The sequence below is a fragment of the Aedes aegypti genome, chromosome 2 (genome assembly GCF_002204515.2).
Source record: "Aedes aegypti strain LVP_AGWG chromosome 2, AaegL5.0 Primary Assembly, whole genome shotgun sequence".
NCBI classification, from domain to species: Eukaryota; Metazoa; Arthropoda; class Insecta; order Diptera; family Culicidae; genus Aedes; species Aedes aegypti.
In genome coordinates this window covers 446,514,770-446,530,416 of record NC_035108.1, presented here as the reverse complement: position 1 = coordinate 446,530,416, position 15,647 = coordinate 446,514,770, and the positions used below count along the sequence as shown (strand labels likewise).

General features: G+C 36.8%; 1 protein-coding gene across 1 annotated transcript; it reads left to right on the top strand.

Annotated features, from left to right (window-relative positions):
* Positions 1–2,595, top strand: LOC110677154 (zinc finger protein 689-like). Its single transcript, XM_021847972.1, has 2 exons — positions 1–407; positions 1,353–2,595. The coding sequence occupies exons 1-2, from the start codon at positions 267–269 to the stop codon at positions 2,520–2,522; spliced, it is 1,311 nt and encodes a 436-aa protein (XP_021703664.1). The 5' UTR covers positions 1–266; the 3' UTR covers positions 2,523–2,595.
* Positions 2,596–15,647: the final 13,052 nt, after the last annotated feature.

Here is a 15,647-nt window from a genome sequence, read left to right as displayed (position 1 = left end):
CCAAAGGATTGCTGTTCCATGACTCGATATTTCCATGAGTCGATGGTCCCTTCAATATTGACCCATGGAGGTTTCACTGTAATTGCTAACTTTTTCCAATGACATTTACGTTAATTTTATTCTGAGTGTTGCACCAGTTGTCAGTTTCGGTAGCCATACTTCAAGCGCTGTTGTTGTCGGTCGGTTCGTGAGCAAATTTTGTTCGCTTTCATCCCACAAATTCATCAACATTTGGATTCAAAAGTAACTCTCCAACAACGCATGTAATGTCCTCCGTCTGTCGAGTTTGTCGCAAGGCTAAAAATGACTCGACCAGCTTCGTTTCGTTGTTCCTCAAAGAGCGCCAAGCAGCCGGCAGTGGGGAGTCGACTCTAGCATCGATGCTCGAGTTCGTCGGGAGCTTCTCGGTAAGTGGAATCACAGTGTTTTGTTTTGTCGATTTTGTGCGCTTTTAAAATAACGTCTAAATTGTTGATGTCAGCGGTGATATGATTTTTTCAGAGAATTTTTGTGATCAATCCACCAGAGGGATTTTTTTAAATTTTAAATTAAATTAAAAATTCAGAGATTTTTTTAAGAAACCCGACTAGAATTTCCTTATCATTTCATCCACGCCGATCCAAAGAATTTCGCCAAAAGTTAGTCGAAAAATTATTCGACAAATCTATTCAGAACTTTACAAAGAACTCCTCAAATTCGACCCCTTAAAACACTATTGAATTAAAATTATTTTGTTAATTATTTTTTATCCATCTGACAGAGTATTTCATGAACCTGGATTTATTTTGTATAACCTGGAAGAATTTCATTCCTGAAGATGAGTAAACAATCGATTGCCCCGTATGGCTATATTGCCCCTCCTACCCCTAGACAAATGCCTGCCGATAGTGGAGATTTTGCGTGGAAGCCCAAGCAAAAGTGTTATCTTTATCGCGTCTCTGGAGTATTTCTTTCTCAGTGGGTTTGTGTGGGTTAAGCGCGCTGAAAGTGGTTTATGGCTGCTCAGTCAAGGATGGAAAAGGATCAATTGGTGAGCTCGTTTCATGCAATTATTTCAAAGTTTGATAAATATTTTTCTAGGGAGGTTTCATGAATCGCATTTACTTACCAAGGTGAATCGTGATTATTTAGCTAAATATTTTTCCTACTTCAGTGCTAGGTGGATTGATCTCAAAACTTTTTTCATCGAAAGATGCGTGCTTTAATACGTACCAAGAAACTTCTCCTAACAAACCGTATCGCTAAAATCAACCTTTTTGGACGCTATTAAAAAAAGTATAGGAATTCGACCAAATAAATCCGTGCTATGTACCGCTCATCAGACTAATCTTGGAACGATTTCTTAATTGAAGGTATCGCCGGAGGAAATCGATATGCCACAAGAGATATGCCTTCCGTGCATGGGTCAACTGAGGGCTGCTTACAGCTTCCGGAAACTGTGTATGGAATCGGACGACTTGTTCCGGAAGCAGAACAAACCTGAAATGGCTAGTTCTGCCAATGTCCGTCAACAGCCATCGCCAATCCAAGGCACTGCCAAGAATAGTGCGATGTACCTTCAGAACTATGATCCCTCCTTCTATGAACTAACGCTGGATCGATACTACTATATGGAACTTACGTTCCTTGGTCCTCGATGCTGTGGATGTCGTCAGGCATTCCAGTCTGAGGAAGAGCTCCAGGCCCATTCCTTACAAGAGCATCGACAGAATCGAGCGGTTCTAGGTCCCCATCAGTGCCAGATTTGTTATTCTCGTTTCCCGTACGCGGATGCCCTGCAACACCACCGGCAAGCAATCCAACGGAACGTTTTCTGCTGCCGGGAGTGTTATCTGATATTCGAAAAGAAGCACACCTTATTCATCCATCTGCGGACGGAACATGGCCGGGCGGAATATGAGTTGGACAGGGACATGTATGAAGAGCAGCATCCGCAGATGGGACATAGTATCTTCGATCCCGATCCGGATCCGGAGCCTAATCTTTTTGCAGGCCATGTCCAGTCTCTTGTGAATCCGAATGCCGACCCGTACACCATGGGCTACTGTGAAATAACGTCGAATCTGAAACTGAGTGACCTCCGTCCCACGCAGTACCGTCTAACCGAGAAAACCGAAGGATTCAGTATTATAGAATTCACCTGGCATCGATGCTGCGCTTGCAATCACATGTTCCGGGATCAGGGCGATCTGGACGTGCACTGTACGGAGGAACATCGGTTGCGCTACAGTCAGAACAACACATCCCAGGCGCAGAGCAAGCCATTCCTGTGCGAGTTCTGCTGGCGCCGGTTCAAGAAGAAGAGCCTTCTGGGGCTGCACCAGAAGTTCAACCGGAAGAAGACCTACTCCTGCAACACGTGTTTGCATTTGTTCTTCGGTGGACCGGCCTACGAGAAGCATCTGCTCGGATGTAGCCCCTCCGGAGGGCAGTCCGTGGACGAGAACTATGTCGGCCATCAGATGATGGCGGATGAACCCGAGGACGAGGACGATGATGACGTTTACATTTTGAACGATTGATTGCTGGAGCTGGGGACTCATTTAATGAATGTATAATTTGACTTTGTAGTTCAATAAACTTTCGCGCAAATGATTTGAGATTTTTCATTGAACCGAAAAGATTCATTCTGTTTTATTCTAAGTTCTTGCACAGCCATTGAAAAGCATCCTGGAAATACCGATATTTCTCCCTGTATTTTTTTTTGTCAGCATTAACATTTGCAGCATATCCGTGATATGATACAGATAATTAAATGGCCAGACCCATTGTGCAGACTTGGGTTTGAGATAATTCAAATACAATACGGCTATCAAATAATCCACGTAATATGAACAACGTGATAAACGCAAATATTTGAATTTTCAAATGAAAAAGCCGGGACATCAGTACCAACCGTTTCATTTCAGGGAGATAGATAAAATCATTGGGTTAATAATTTCTCAAGGATGATTATGGTCCCATTTTCGAAATGGTTAAGCGTTCAATAAAACCATGATTTAGCTCAGTGGTCACCAAACTGCGGCCCGCGAATGGATTTTTAATGTTAATGTGATGCGGCCCGCATGTTATAATTTTTATTCATGCTGGTGTTTAATCCTTTGCTCTTGCAACTTTGTTCTTGGAAAGTCAGTCATTGAAATCATGTAAAATGTTTCTGAGTTCATGCATCTTCATGGCATAAGGAGTAATATGAAATTGACTTTGACTCATTCAAAGGTTCAAAGTTTCTGAAAAACCTGATTTTTCTTTTAGAATCTGAAGGCATGGCTATGGGCCTGCAAAAAGTCTTTAAGTCTCTAAAAATCTCTCTTCTGAACATATTTAAGTTTACAAAATTGAACCAGGATCTTGGTCTTGCAGAGGTGTCCGCAGAATGCTGATTTTTTTAAATTTTGACTTCAAAAAGTTTCCTTTTTCTGTAAAACTTTTGTAAATTATGTTATTCGAATTTTTTTACTATGGATTGCTTTCTGAATTGTTGAGGAGCCCGAACGTAAAGAAATGTATAGTATTGGACAATACATCTGCAACTTTTTCGATCTTCCATACAAAATGGTCTACTTTTGTGGCATAAATCTCAGTTATTTATAGCCCGATATGAATAAAATTCACACAGCATGTCGGACGTTACTTAAGTGTCAACATATATTTTTAAGTATTTAAAAATTGAATACAAAAAAATGAAAAATTATATGGATTCGATTGAAGTGAATTTTGCGAAAAATATTCAAACGATTTATCTCAAAATATAAGAGACCTACACAAGTATCTTCAGCATAATTGTTAAACTCATCTAAATGTACAACATTGCTGAAGATACTATCGATCTATTTGATCAATTTTTCGGTTTCTGTAAATTTTGAAATTTATTATTGCTTTTAATTCGTAAAAGAAAATAAAAGTTACAAATATATGTTAAAATTCAAGATATGTTAAAATTTGATATGAATCGATCCGTAAAAAATATATAAAAACCTCTAAAGTAGACCATTTTGTATTATTAATCGAAAAAGTTGCAATTGCATTATCCAATACGGTAAGAGACATATTGATCGTATTTGAGTTGCGTATATTAATAAAGCTCTGTTTCTAGTTTTAAAAAAGTTTTTCAATGTTAATTTTTTTCGTCATGATTTTTTTTGTATTAGCTAACATAGTTTATTAAAAACATGGCATTTTTTTCTGTCACTTATATCTTTGCTTCTAAACCCCTTTGCTTCGATCATAAAGTTCCCAGAAATGTATTATCCGTTCTCATAGAAATAGTGATTTAAAGAGAGCTGTTAAAATTAATCATTATCAATCTTGCGGCCCGCGACTGATTTTGAAAGAGTTAAGATGGCCCGGTTAGGCTGAGGACCACTGATTTAGCTGGTTCATAAGTCATGATTTAATGAAAACCCAAGTATTTTTGCCTCAGTAGGATGTTAATGCAGGGTGTCCATCCATCCGGGAAAAATTTGAAGAACACACTGGAAAAATATGTAAGTCAACCATAAGAATTCTTGTTTGCTTCAATTTCAAGCAATATAAACAACTACACGGAGAAAATAAAGTACCATCAGTGCACCAGATTCCGCTCATTTAAGGGAAGTTATGTGTTCAAATGTTTATTATAAAATAACTATTGTGTCGATCAACACTTTTTCTATGCCACAATGCAGCTCCAAGTATAGCTACTCAACGGCAAAATAAAAATAATCAGTGGATACGAGTAACTGACACTGAAGAAGACTGCAAGTGGTAGTCGAAATACGCGTATCTGTCAAAGATAAGCATTTAGGAGGGGAATTAAAAGGTACACGGTACTCCATCTACTTTTAAGTTTCTCTATTGAGATTCTGCTCAGAGGATTCGAACATTAATAAAGGAAAAATAATTTGAAAAACTTTCATAAAAAAAAAAAATTATTGCATTTGTTACTGCATCTAAGTGTTCCTATTTCCGCTCACGGTAAACAGATTTCGTGACGAACTTAAAAAAAAAATGTATTTTTTGAATTTCGTTATTTATCCTGATATTTTTTATGGTCAAACCATAGCTACTACTGCAATAAAGAAGGCTTTATACTGAAAGAGACATTTCTTTAAAATTTTATTTATTTTTTGCATGAGCGGTTATTGAAACACACAAAAATATCTAGTGGCCCAATAACCACTCACGAGGTCTTGTGTTTTAAATATAAACCATTATTTTATCAAATGAAAATAATGTCAGACGACTTTATTTGAAAGTTGTTAATATTATTAGAATATATCCGTGCGGAAAATGTTGGTTTTTGACACGAAAAATCATGTTTTACGCTAGTGAGCGTAAATAGGGGCATGAGCGGATACTGGTGCACTGATGGTACTCAAGAGTGAGTTCATTCCACTCAATTCCGGGGGTTCGTGCGTTAACCTAATTTTGAGTTGATGGGGTAGAAGTTGTTATCATTTGCAGCCATGCGAAAAAATACCAGTAGGTTCATTTCACTCAATCGGCAGATCAAATAACTCAACTTCCAGTACTGTGCCACTTACTCAAATTCGAGGTAACGCACTAAGGTTCGGTTTTTGGGTTGTTTTGCTCTTCACTCTCTGACAACAATAGAAGGAGCGAATGAAATAGGGAGAGAAAATTAACTCAAAAGTAAGTTAAAAAATACTCAAATATGTATCCAGGAGGTGCACGACTGTCTGTTGAACTTCGCATCATAACTTATTGTTGATAGAGAGGTAGTTAAGATTAAGGCTAAGTAGCCCGTCATTCGTTTTGGTAGCAATGATTAATTTGCTGCTTGCAATTTCAAACTGATAAAACTCAGTCTTGATAGTTTATATTGACTTGAAAAGTATCACTGTACTCACTAACATGGATAAAGTATGCTGATACTTTTTCAGCTGTGTCAGTGCAAAACCAACTGATTTTCTTTGATTCGAAATCGTGAGATGCATTTACAACAATCATCAACGACGCGTACAAATTTCAATGACGGCCTTAAAATACTTAAAACATTTCGAGAAGGACACTTAGGGATTCCTGGCAAGGTTCTTGGTGAGATGGTTGTTATATTTCTCTTTTGATTCTTGGCGGTTTTTCAATGAGATCTTTGCTGGATCTAACGGGAATCGAGCCTATAATTGTTCAGTTTATTAAAAGTTTATTTTAGAGAGATCACTCAAAAGGTTCTTAGTAGATTGCTGATAAGGTTTTTAGAAGATTCTAGAAAAGATCCTTGGCTTTTGCTTAAAAGCGAAAACCTGAGCAAAAAATACAATATCAAATTAATTTAGAGATCTACTGAAATCCTGGACGTATTCATTAAAAATTGGGTGATCATCTTAATTATTGGTGAAGCCTTGGGTTACTAGTTTGACTTATCCTGGATCTATAATATAGTTCATATGAGGCTCCTGACGAGATTTTGCATGGCTTTCTGCAGATTTACATTCTTCCAATTTTTCCAAACAAATTTCTTGTAAGATCAATCATGAGGTCATGGCAAGGTCTTTAATGGATAAATAAGTATATTGGTCCTGTAGGTATTTCTGGCCAAATTCTTGTGGTTTGGGATGAGATTGTTGGCCAAATATTCGAGTTGCAGTTTTGGATTAATGCCAAAAAAATTAACCAGCTTCACTGCCCATAAACGCATAGCTGTCCAATAGCGCTCAAAGTATAAAAATAGTTTTCTTATACAAATATTAATAATTTTCTAGTAAATTTCTGTATGCCATTTTTCATTAGCAGCATCGCACTGATAAATTATTTTGCTTCTATTGTTAAGCAAAAAATATAATCTTGAACAGAATTCACTTTTTTTAGTTGCTATTCCGGTTGAAAGTTCATATAGAAACTGTTATGCCTTTATTTTTCAATCTGGGACTGCACCAACTACATATTTTTCCGCAACATTTTCAAACAATGTGTCTAAATTTTGATATGGATATTAAAGTACATGTTGAAACATGAATGTTGCAATGAAAAAGGTGTTGATTCAAAAACCCATATGGAACAGTTATGCATTTATGGGCAGTTCATAAGAGAATAATAAATCAATTTTGGTGATATCGTTTCTGTTAAAAAGATTATTATGCGTTAGCTATATAAATCTGAAGGCATTCTTAGAAGGTAATTGGTTGACTATTGAACTTTGCAGTTTTGTGGAAATATAGGGGTCTATTTTATAAGTCGAGTCGATCAAAATGACTCGACTGGAGTCACTGTCGACCGAAAAATTCGCTCGACTCAGCTCTGTCACTCAAGTTTTTCGACAGTTGTCACTCTATGTGACTGGATTACTATGGGAGTCGACGGGTGACATCTGAAATATGCATGCTTGCTTTGATCGACAATTAATACAGACGAGTCACATGAATCTGCTCGATTTATAAAATAGGCCCCATAGTCCAAATTTTAATACATTCTCAATTTACTTATATTCTAATTTGTAGCTCATTTCGCCATTGGACGTCACTAGAGCGAGGATCAATTCGACTGTTGTACTAGAGCACAACGACTGAATTCATACTATTCTATTACCTAATCTATTTTTGGATCTGATGCTACGCTGTATCTTTGCGCTCTCCACGTTTCGCAGTTAGATCGAAGAGCACGGATGCTTTTCTCAGTCCAAGAGAGGTCCATTTGTTCATAGCGGTTTTCGTCGATTGCCGTGTTAATCCGGGTGCAGTTGAGCGTTTGCTCAGAGGAGGGTCAAGATGCCAATCCGCTTTAAGACAGCCATGATGTTGGACGGATGGGCTCGTGTTGTTCTTGAGCGTACTCACGAAATTTTTTGATGAGGGAACTGGGAATCAAACCCATGACTATCCGCTTATGACGCGAACGTGTAGCCAACTACACCACGTTGCTCCCCTAAATTTTGATACATAGAGTAGAAATTTCTGTATGTTTTCTTCAAAAAGACTAGTATACGCATTAGGTCGCTACGTAATTTCAAAAACCAAACATCAAGTAGCAGCTGCATTCCTGTTTAATGTTAATGCACACCCCATGTGTTGGTTCTCTCTTTCTTGGGATGGGACACAGGTACAGGTCGGACTCGATTATTATTAGAATGGCAATCTAATAACTCCGAGTTATTGAACTGCCATTCTGTTCCGGATTTCGGATTCGGATTTTTACTATTCTGATCATAACGGCAGCAAAAGCTCTCACACAGAAATTGTGTGGGCTGAGACTGAAACAGAACCTGCTCCTCAGTTTAGTTTTCTTATGAGCACTTCCACAGTTATTAACCGAGAGCTTACTTTGCCATAGCTGCTATTCGTATATCGTGGGACAGGTACGATGATACTCTATGCCCAGGGTAGTCAAGGAAATTTCCTTTAAGAAGAGATCCTGGACCGACCGGGAATCGAACCCAGCCACCTTCAGCATGGCTTTGCTTGATAGCCTCGGACTTTCCCGATCAACCAACCAGTGATTGTCGACTACCAGGGAAGCTTCATCAGAATTTTTTTTTTCAGACATTTATTTTATATTTTCTGGAGAAAAAAAATCTTGACTTTTCGCTGGAGACACCCCTAGGAGAAGGCCTGGAATTCAAAGAATGTCCACAGGATGAAAAATTCTATGGAGTACTTGCTGGAGGTATCGTTTGAGAAATTTCTGGCTGAAATCTTGAAGAAATTTTATCGGAGATCCTAAGGAATTCCTGGAGGATTTATCTCGGAAGAAATTATTAGTTCAATTCTCGATGATTTTCTGAACTGGAGTCTTGGATGAGTGCTAGGAGAATCGACTGGATTAATTCCTAAAGAACTTTCTTGAAAAAATAATCTGACAAAATATATTATAATAGCCGAAAATGGTTTATTTTTGCGTGACGTACTTAACGCTTTCTTTCCCACGAGGTTTTTCGTAGTTTAAAAATAGAAAATGTGATATCTGGATAAATCACCAGAACAAAAGATGTAAAGTTTTAATCGAAAATATGAATAGTAATTAAAACAATATTTTTGTGGTGGATCACCTGTGATTCATTGGGAAGATGACTGCAACTAGGATAAGAAAAAAAGCATCAATATTTTTCTATTTCATTGTTTTTACTCGCACATTTCATTTGAACAGTGTGTTCTGCACACCTCTCGTAAATTCTGGAATAAAATATAAGCTGGGAAGAAGTTTTTGTCTTTTTTGAGACACAAGCAAACATCACACTTAGTGCATTTAAATGAACTGAATGATCATTGATATTTGCTCAGAACGGTATTCAACGGGCCATTGTTCTACTCCGTCATACCGTGCTTATAGCTACTGCTGAGTATGTTGGTTTGTTGATCGTCCACAGTGTGTTACAATTTTCTTTCCAACTTAAAATAATTTTCCAAGACATGATGATAGTTTTGTTTTCGAAAAGAGAGGTTAGAACAGAATTGACGAAAATGTCGTTTTGTTCCCAATGGATCACCAGTGATCCACCTAATTTTCCGCAAAATCAATAGTTTTGTGTGAAGATTATTCTAAAAACTGAATCTTGGAAAAGTAATTCAATTTAACTTGTTTTCATTTTTGTTTGGTGAAAATCATGTTTATATTTCTAAAAATAGAAGTTTGAAAATCCGCTTTTTTCAAATTAGATAAAATGCTGACTTTACTTCAGTTATTGTGCTTTATCGAAAAATCCAAGGGATTATTTTTGATGAAACTTTGTACATTATTTCATGAAACATATGTGAACATGTGGTGTAAAAATGGATATGATCTAAGTTGTACAGTTTATATACGATATACGCAAAGTGGTGGATCACCTGTGCTACCATGGGAAGAAAAGGGTTAATGGATGCTCCCTATCTGACAATACCTGATTTTTTTGGGAAATTGGCGGCGAAAACTATAAAAAAAAAAAAACAAATACAAACTGTAATACGAGGAAATATTCTTAAAGAAATGTCTAGTCCAGTGAATCAAATTGTCATCAAAACAGACATAAATCAAGCAAGTACGCTCAAAACCGTTTATCCCAACTTTTGCGGATTGGTATACAGCCAAAGAAAAATTGTCATGGCAATCACAGGAGACAACATTATTGTTGCAACCTTTTCAACTCGCGGAACAGAATTGTTGCAACAAGAATAGAAGAGGATAATCCCTGGCCAAGATCACAGGGGTTGACGGTGCCAAAGTAGAAGGTGCACCATAATAATTAATGCATCCGTCTGTGAAACATATCACCTTCCCAATACTTTGGCACATCTCTAACGGTTCATGATTTATCATGAAACGGCTGCATTCAGGCGGAGGATCTGTTAATATGTTTCGGCATATTATCAGGACCTCTTCGAACGGAGGGACCGCCAGGGCTCAGTAGTTACTTATACACTAGTGCTGGTCGTTGATGTTTCAGTCCGTTTACACGAGCTGTAGCATCTTTTGTACTAATCAGTAATGGTGGTTAAGTTTCAAAGCTAACGTGTGATCAATCGTTTTATAATGCAACATAAGAATGTGTGTTTGGTGAAACTGTGAGTTACACTCGTCGTTATAAAATAAGTGATTGTGTAAGTGCTAATAACGATATTTGAAGAAATGTATGGTGATGAAATGGCATTGAAGTGATTGTGACAGTTTCGTTTAAAGCACGTACATAATAATTATAATATGAACCCTACTAGTTTATTGATGGTTATAATACATTCTGCAATCATTTCTCTGAATTCGTGATAAAAGTGACAGCAAGTGCAGTAGAATTAATCGAAGTGATTTTATTTTGTCTGTAACTTTCTTAATCGTAGTTCGATTATCTTTCAATTGTTTATTAATGGTAACAGATGGGAAATGGTAATAAAAATGAATTATGAAAGTATTGTGACGTTATTGTGATAAAAATTGTTGTTGTGTTAGTGAAGTGATGAAACGGAAAGTATACATATATGATGTGTATTACGGAAGTTAATGAGTGATAATCGGTGGTATAAGTGATAGTGTCAAAAACAAAAGTATGGTAATTATGTGTTAGTGACTAATGAAATGAAATGGGAAATGAGGAGCTTTTAATAAAACTATTTCGTTCTTCACTTCAACCACTTTAGTATTCAAACTACAATTTAGCACTACTGTAACAAAGTTACAGTAAAACAAAATCACTTCGATCCATTTTTCTGCACTCGCTGTCATTATTAACACTTTTATCATGCATGTTTGAAGAACTAGGCAATAATGTTTATATTCAGAGAAATGATTGCAAAATGTACACACTCAGTTGAGCTCGGCTAATTTTCATTCTTTTACCGAGATCCGCACAGCCGAGCGATCAGCAACATAATTTTAACTGATATGTCAGCAAAAAATCAAGTTCGTTTGTAGCAGCACCTTTGGGTGCCGCTGACATCAAACGTCACTTTTGCTGAGATATCAGCAAACGAACTTTAACCGAGATTTGCACAGCTGATCTCGGCATTCTGATTTAAGTGTGTATTATGCACACTTAAATCAGAATGCCGAAATCAGCTGTGCGAATCTCGGTTAAAGTTCGTTTGCTGAAAACTCAGCAAAACTGACGTTTGATGTCAGCGGCACCCGAGGGTGCTGCTATAAACAAATTTGATTTTTTTTGCTGAAATATCAGTTAAAATTCAGTTGCTGACCGCTCGGCTGTGCGGATTTCGGTAAAAGAATGAAAATTAGCCGAACTCAACTGAGTGTGTGGCCTTTATTAAATTAGTAGAGTTCACATCATTATTATATTTCTAACAAAACTATCAGAATCACTTCCAATTTCATTTTCAAATTTTCATCTCCATAGATGTTATTATAAACACACTATTAGCACCAACACAATCACTAAATTTAATAACAATAAGTGTTACGCGCAGTTCCACCAAACACCCATTCTTATGTTGCATTATAAAACGATTGATCACACGTTAGCTTCGAAACTTAACAACCATTACTGATTAGTACAAAGGATGCTACAGCTGGTGGTAAACGAACTAAACCATCAACAACCAGCACTGGTTTATAAGTTACTAATTAGCCCTGGCGGTCCCTCCGTTCGAAGACGATCTGATAATATGCAATATGCCGAAACATTTTAACAGATCCTCCGCCTGAATGCAGCCGTTTCATGAGAAATCATGAACCGTTAGAGGTGTGCCAAAGTATTGGGAAGGTGATATGTTTCACAGACGGGTATTATTATGGTGCACCTTCTACTTTGGCACCGTCAAACCCTGTGATCGTGGCCAGGGTTTTATAGTAGTCTGGAATACTAGACTTTAAAACTACGGCAAGGGCTGATTGCTGCTAGGTTACACAGTAGACCTATTCAAATGTCTGGAAGTTCCTCAGTCAACCAATATTTTGATTTTTCATGTTAAAATGAACTTCTGGTCGAAATTTCAGTCAATTTGGAGAAAATTTAGATGTGCTTCAAATCAATTATGTGTTTTTGGACTATTTCCAAGCTTTGAAAATTCGAAACTACTGGACGGAACATTAAAACTTATCGAAAATACCACTATATGGTAGTTTATTCCATTCTACGAACTTTTGTCGAACACGGTTTTATGATTGGAGCAAGTTTAAACATAGTTTGGTTGAGGTTTGTGCTTCAAGGATCTAGAAAATCACTATTTTTGGGGAGTGTTCTCCCTGAAAAACATACCTGTATGAAAATTTTTGATATTAAATTTCCAGAACATGATGACTAAGTATTTCTGAAACTCAATCCCGTTTAAAGATACTTTTTATCTTATGAAAACAAATTATAACAAATAGGTAATTAGGAAGCACATTCGTAAATCCGCTGTGGGTGAGCCAAGAACACCACCATGAGCTTCAAGGAATGTAAAAATGAACACGTTAGCACTGCTTTTTCTCAGTCGATGATAATGATTGTTTTCAAATCGTTCTGAATGGACCTGTGCACGCGTTCACTCGTTGACGTTTGAGCGGTGCCGTGTTATTTATGTATCCATCACTGAGGCAAAAATCTCGCATGATTTTCATAAGATCACACTAATGAACGCGTTTTTTATTATTTTTTTGTTGGTTCATAAGACACTTGCGTATTTCATTCGACGAGATTGAAATTCATAAGACAAGTGTAATTTTTTCATAACAATCAATTGTCAATGTCATAAGAACGCTTATGAACCCCATTGCTCATCATTGTGAAGAACCACGTGAGGCAAATTTTCTCGGTACAGCCATTTCACTATCAGAAATTCAATATGGCTTCCGAAATGGACGTGTTTGCTGATTTGTCGCTGGCTGACTCCGTTTCTAATGCATCAAAGGGTAGATATTTTCTATTTATCATCAATTCCGCTGTAACTAACACTTTCTTTCAATCAGATTAAGGAATTGGATCCAAAGAATAAGATTTTTGAATGAAAATTCAAAACAATTTGTATGACGCGTAAGAAATCACAAACCCCCCTCATCCATTAATCCGCCCCTAACGTAAACCTGCACCAATTCAGGCGTTCTTCACAACTTTTCTCAATAATGTTTCGCTGCTATAATATACTTCTTTGCGTTCAAAATAGGTTAGCCAACTAGAGGAAATCGAATTTTCATCCATTTTGTCGTAACGCAAATCGATTCTAATGCTTACAGTAAAGTGCTTTAATCGAAATGCGACATGACAAAATGGATGAAAATTTGATTTTCCCAAGTTGGTTAACCTATTTTTCAACGCGGATTAGTATTATTCATTCATTGAAATTCATAATCTAAAGCTCAAAAGACAGTCTTATGGAACCAAGAATGGATCAGAACGTAATTCATAAAACTATCTATGGATTTTGTTATCAAGTCAATGCTGGTTCATAAGATCATCTTACGAAATTCCTTCGAGGTGTATTATGGAAACAACATCTGCCGAAAACCATACGATGGTCTTATGAATTTCAAAGATTTTTCTTGTGTCGTAATTCCATAAGCAAATCTTATGAAAGTCTAACGTTTGCTTTCCTCAGTGATGGAAACCAGTGAATTCGGCACCGCTCAAACGTCAAATTAGTGAACTCGTGCATCGGTCCATAGTCAGTGAAATACGATCAAAACAATCATCACTTGGAAAGAAAAAGCAATGCTAACTTGTTCAATTCATTCATTCGACGGTACATGTGTCATGGACGATTTAACTATGGTCAGGTTGGGATGGGTTGTTCGATCTTTGGGCATTTTTTTGTAATTTATTGCCTAAAGCAACATGTTAGCTGTTAATGGTTAATGATTTCATAGATTTATTATGTTTGTTTCCTGTTGACTAAGGGCTGGAAAAATAATGCCAATGTGTGTTTTTTATAGCATACATATTTAGAAAACCGTGATTTCTGGTACCGTGGAGAACAAATCTTGATCAAACAATGTTTAAACTTAATTTAATCTTATTGGCGTGTTCGACAAACTTTACCAGAATAGAATTAGCTTTCAATAGGTGGTAAAAGCAAGTGATTTTGATTTATATGTATTGAGTTATGATTTTTTAAACCTTAAAATAAGCCCAAAAACACTTTTTCAACTTGAAGCATAGTGTAATCTTGATCAAATGAGCTGAAAATTTTACCAGACATTGTTCTTAGCATGAGAATTCAAAATATTGCTTGACCGGATGATTTCAAGACATTTTTTCAAATATGAAAAGGTCTAGTACACAGTGACCATTTGAGCAACATGTCTGTGTGATGAACGTAATAGAGGCTTATAAAGGCAAATGTAGAGAAGGAGCTTAGGAAAGATTAAAAGTCCGAGTACTACCCCTATCCCTACCGACAAAAAAAACTCCTTTTTGTTTTTTTTTTTTGGTTCCTGTCTAATCATTCTTGGTCTCTTTTTCAAGCAAGAGGCTTCTAAAATTCCCATTTTCAACACAAGCACTACCATGTGTACAGAAGATATATAACAAAACCAAGCTTATGAAGAAACCTTGGCTATGCAAATATTTGCCATGGATTTCGGATTAATTGGACTGAAATGGGTTTGGGTGATACGCTTTTTTTTAATAAATCGAATGTTTTCTCACAGGATAGTTTCACAATATAACATCAGATTGAAAATCACGCTTGTTGCGCACCACAGGAGCGTACTTTTAAGCTTACTACTCATAAGAACACTTCCACAGTTATCAATTGAGAGTTTTTTTTTGCCGATAGACCAATTTTGCATGTGATGTCGTGTGGCAGGTAAAAACATGCTCTATGTCCTGGGGAGTGGAGAAAATTTTCGGGGCTACCCCGTTTGGCATAAAGTCATTTGGCATAAAACCATTTGGCATAACGTCGTTTGGCATAATGGTCATTTCGCATAATGGTCACTTGGCATAATGGACGTTTGGCATAAAAGAAAAGAAATTAGAAATTTAAATAGTGCTACTTAAAAGAAGATCTGGTGATCAAAAGAAGGGAAAATCGTCGATGAAAATGTTAGTAGTTATAATGGCAACGTAGGAAAGGGGGCAAAATTGTCAATGAAAATGTTAGTAGTCACAATACAAACCACTAGTTTAACAACGTAATGATAAAGAACAGCCTATGACCAAAAGAAGGGAAAATCACATATGAGAATATTAGCAATGGTAATGCCAAAAACATAGCAACTCAGTTTTCAATGATTATGCCAAACGTCCATTATGCCAAATGACTATTATGCCAGACGACCGTTATGCCAAATTATTTTATTCCAAACGG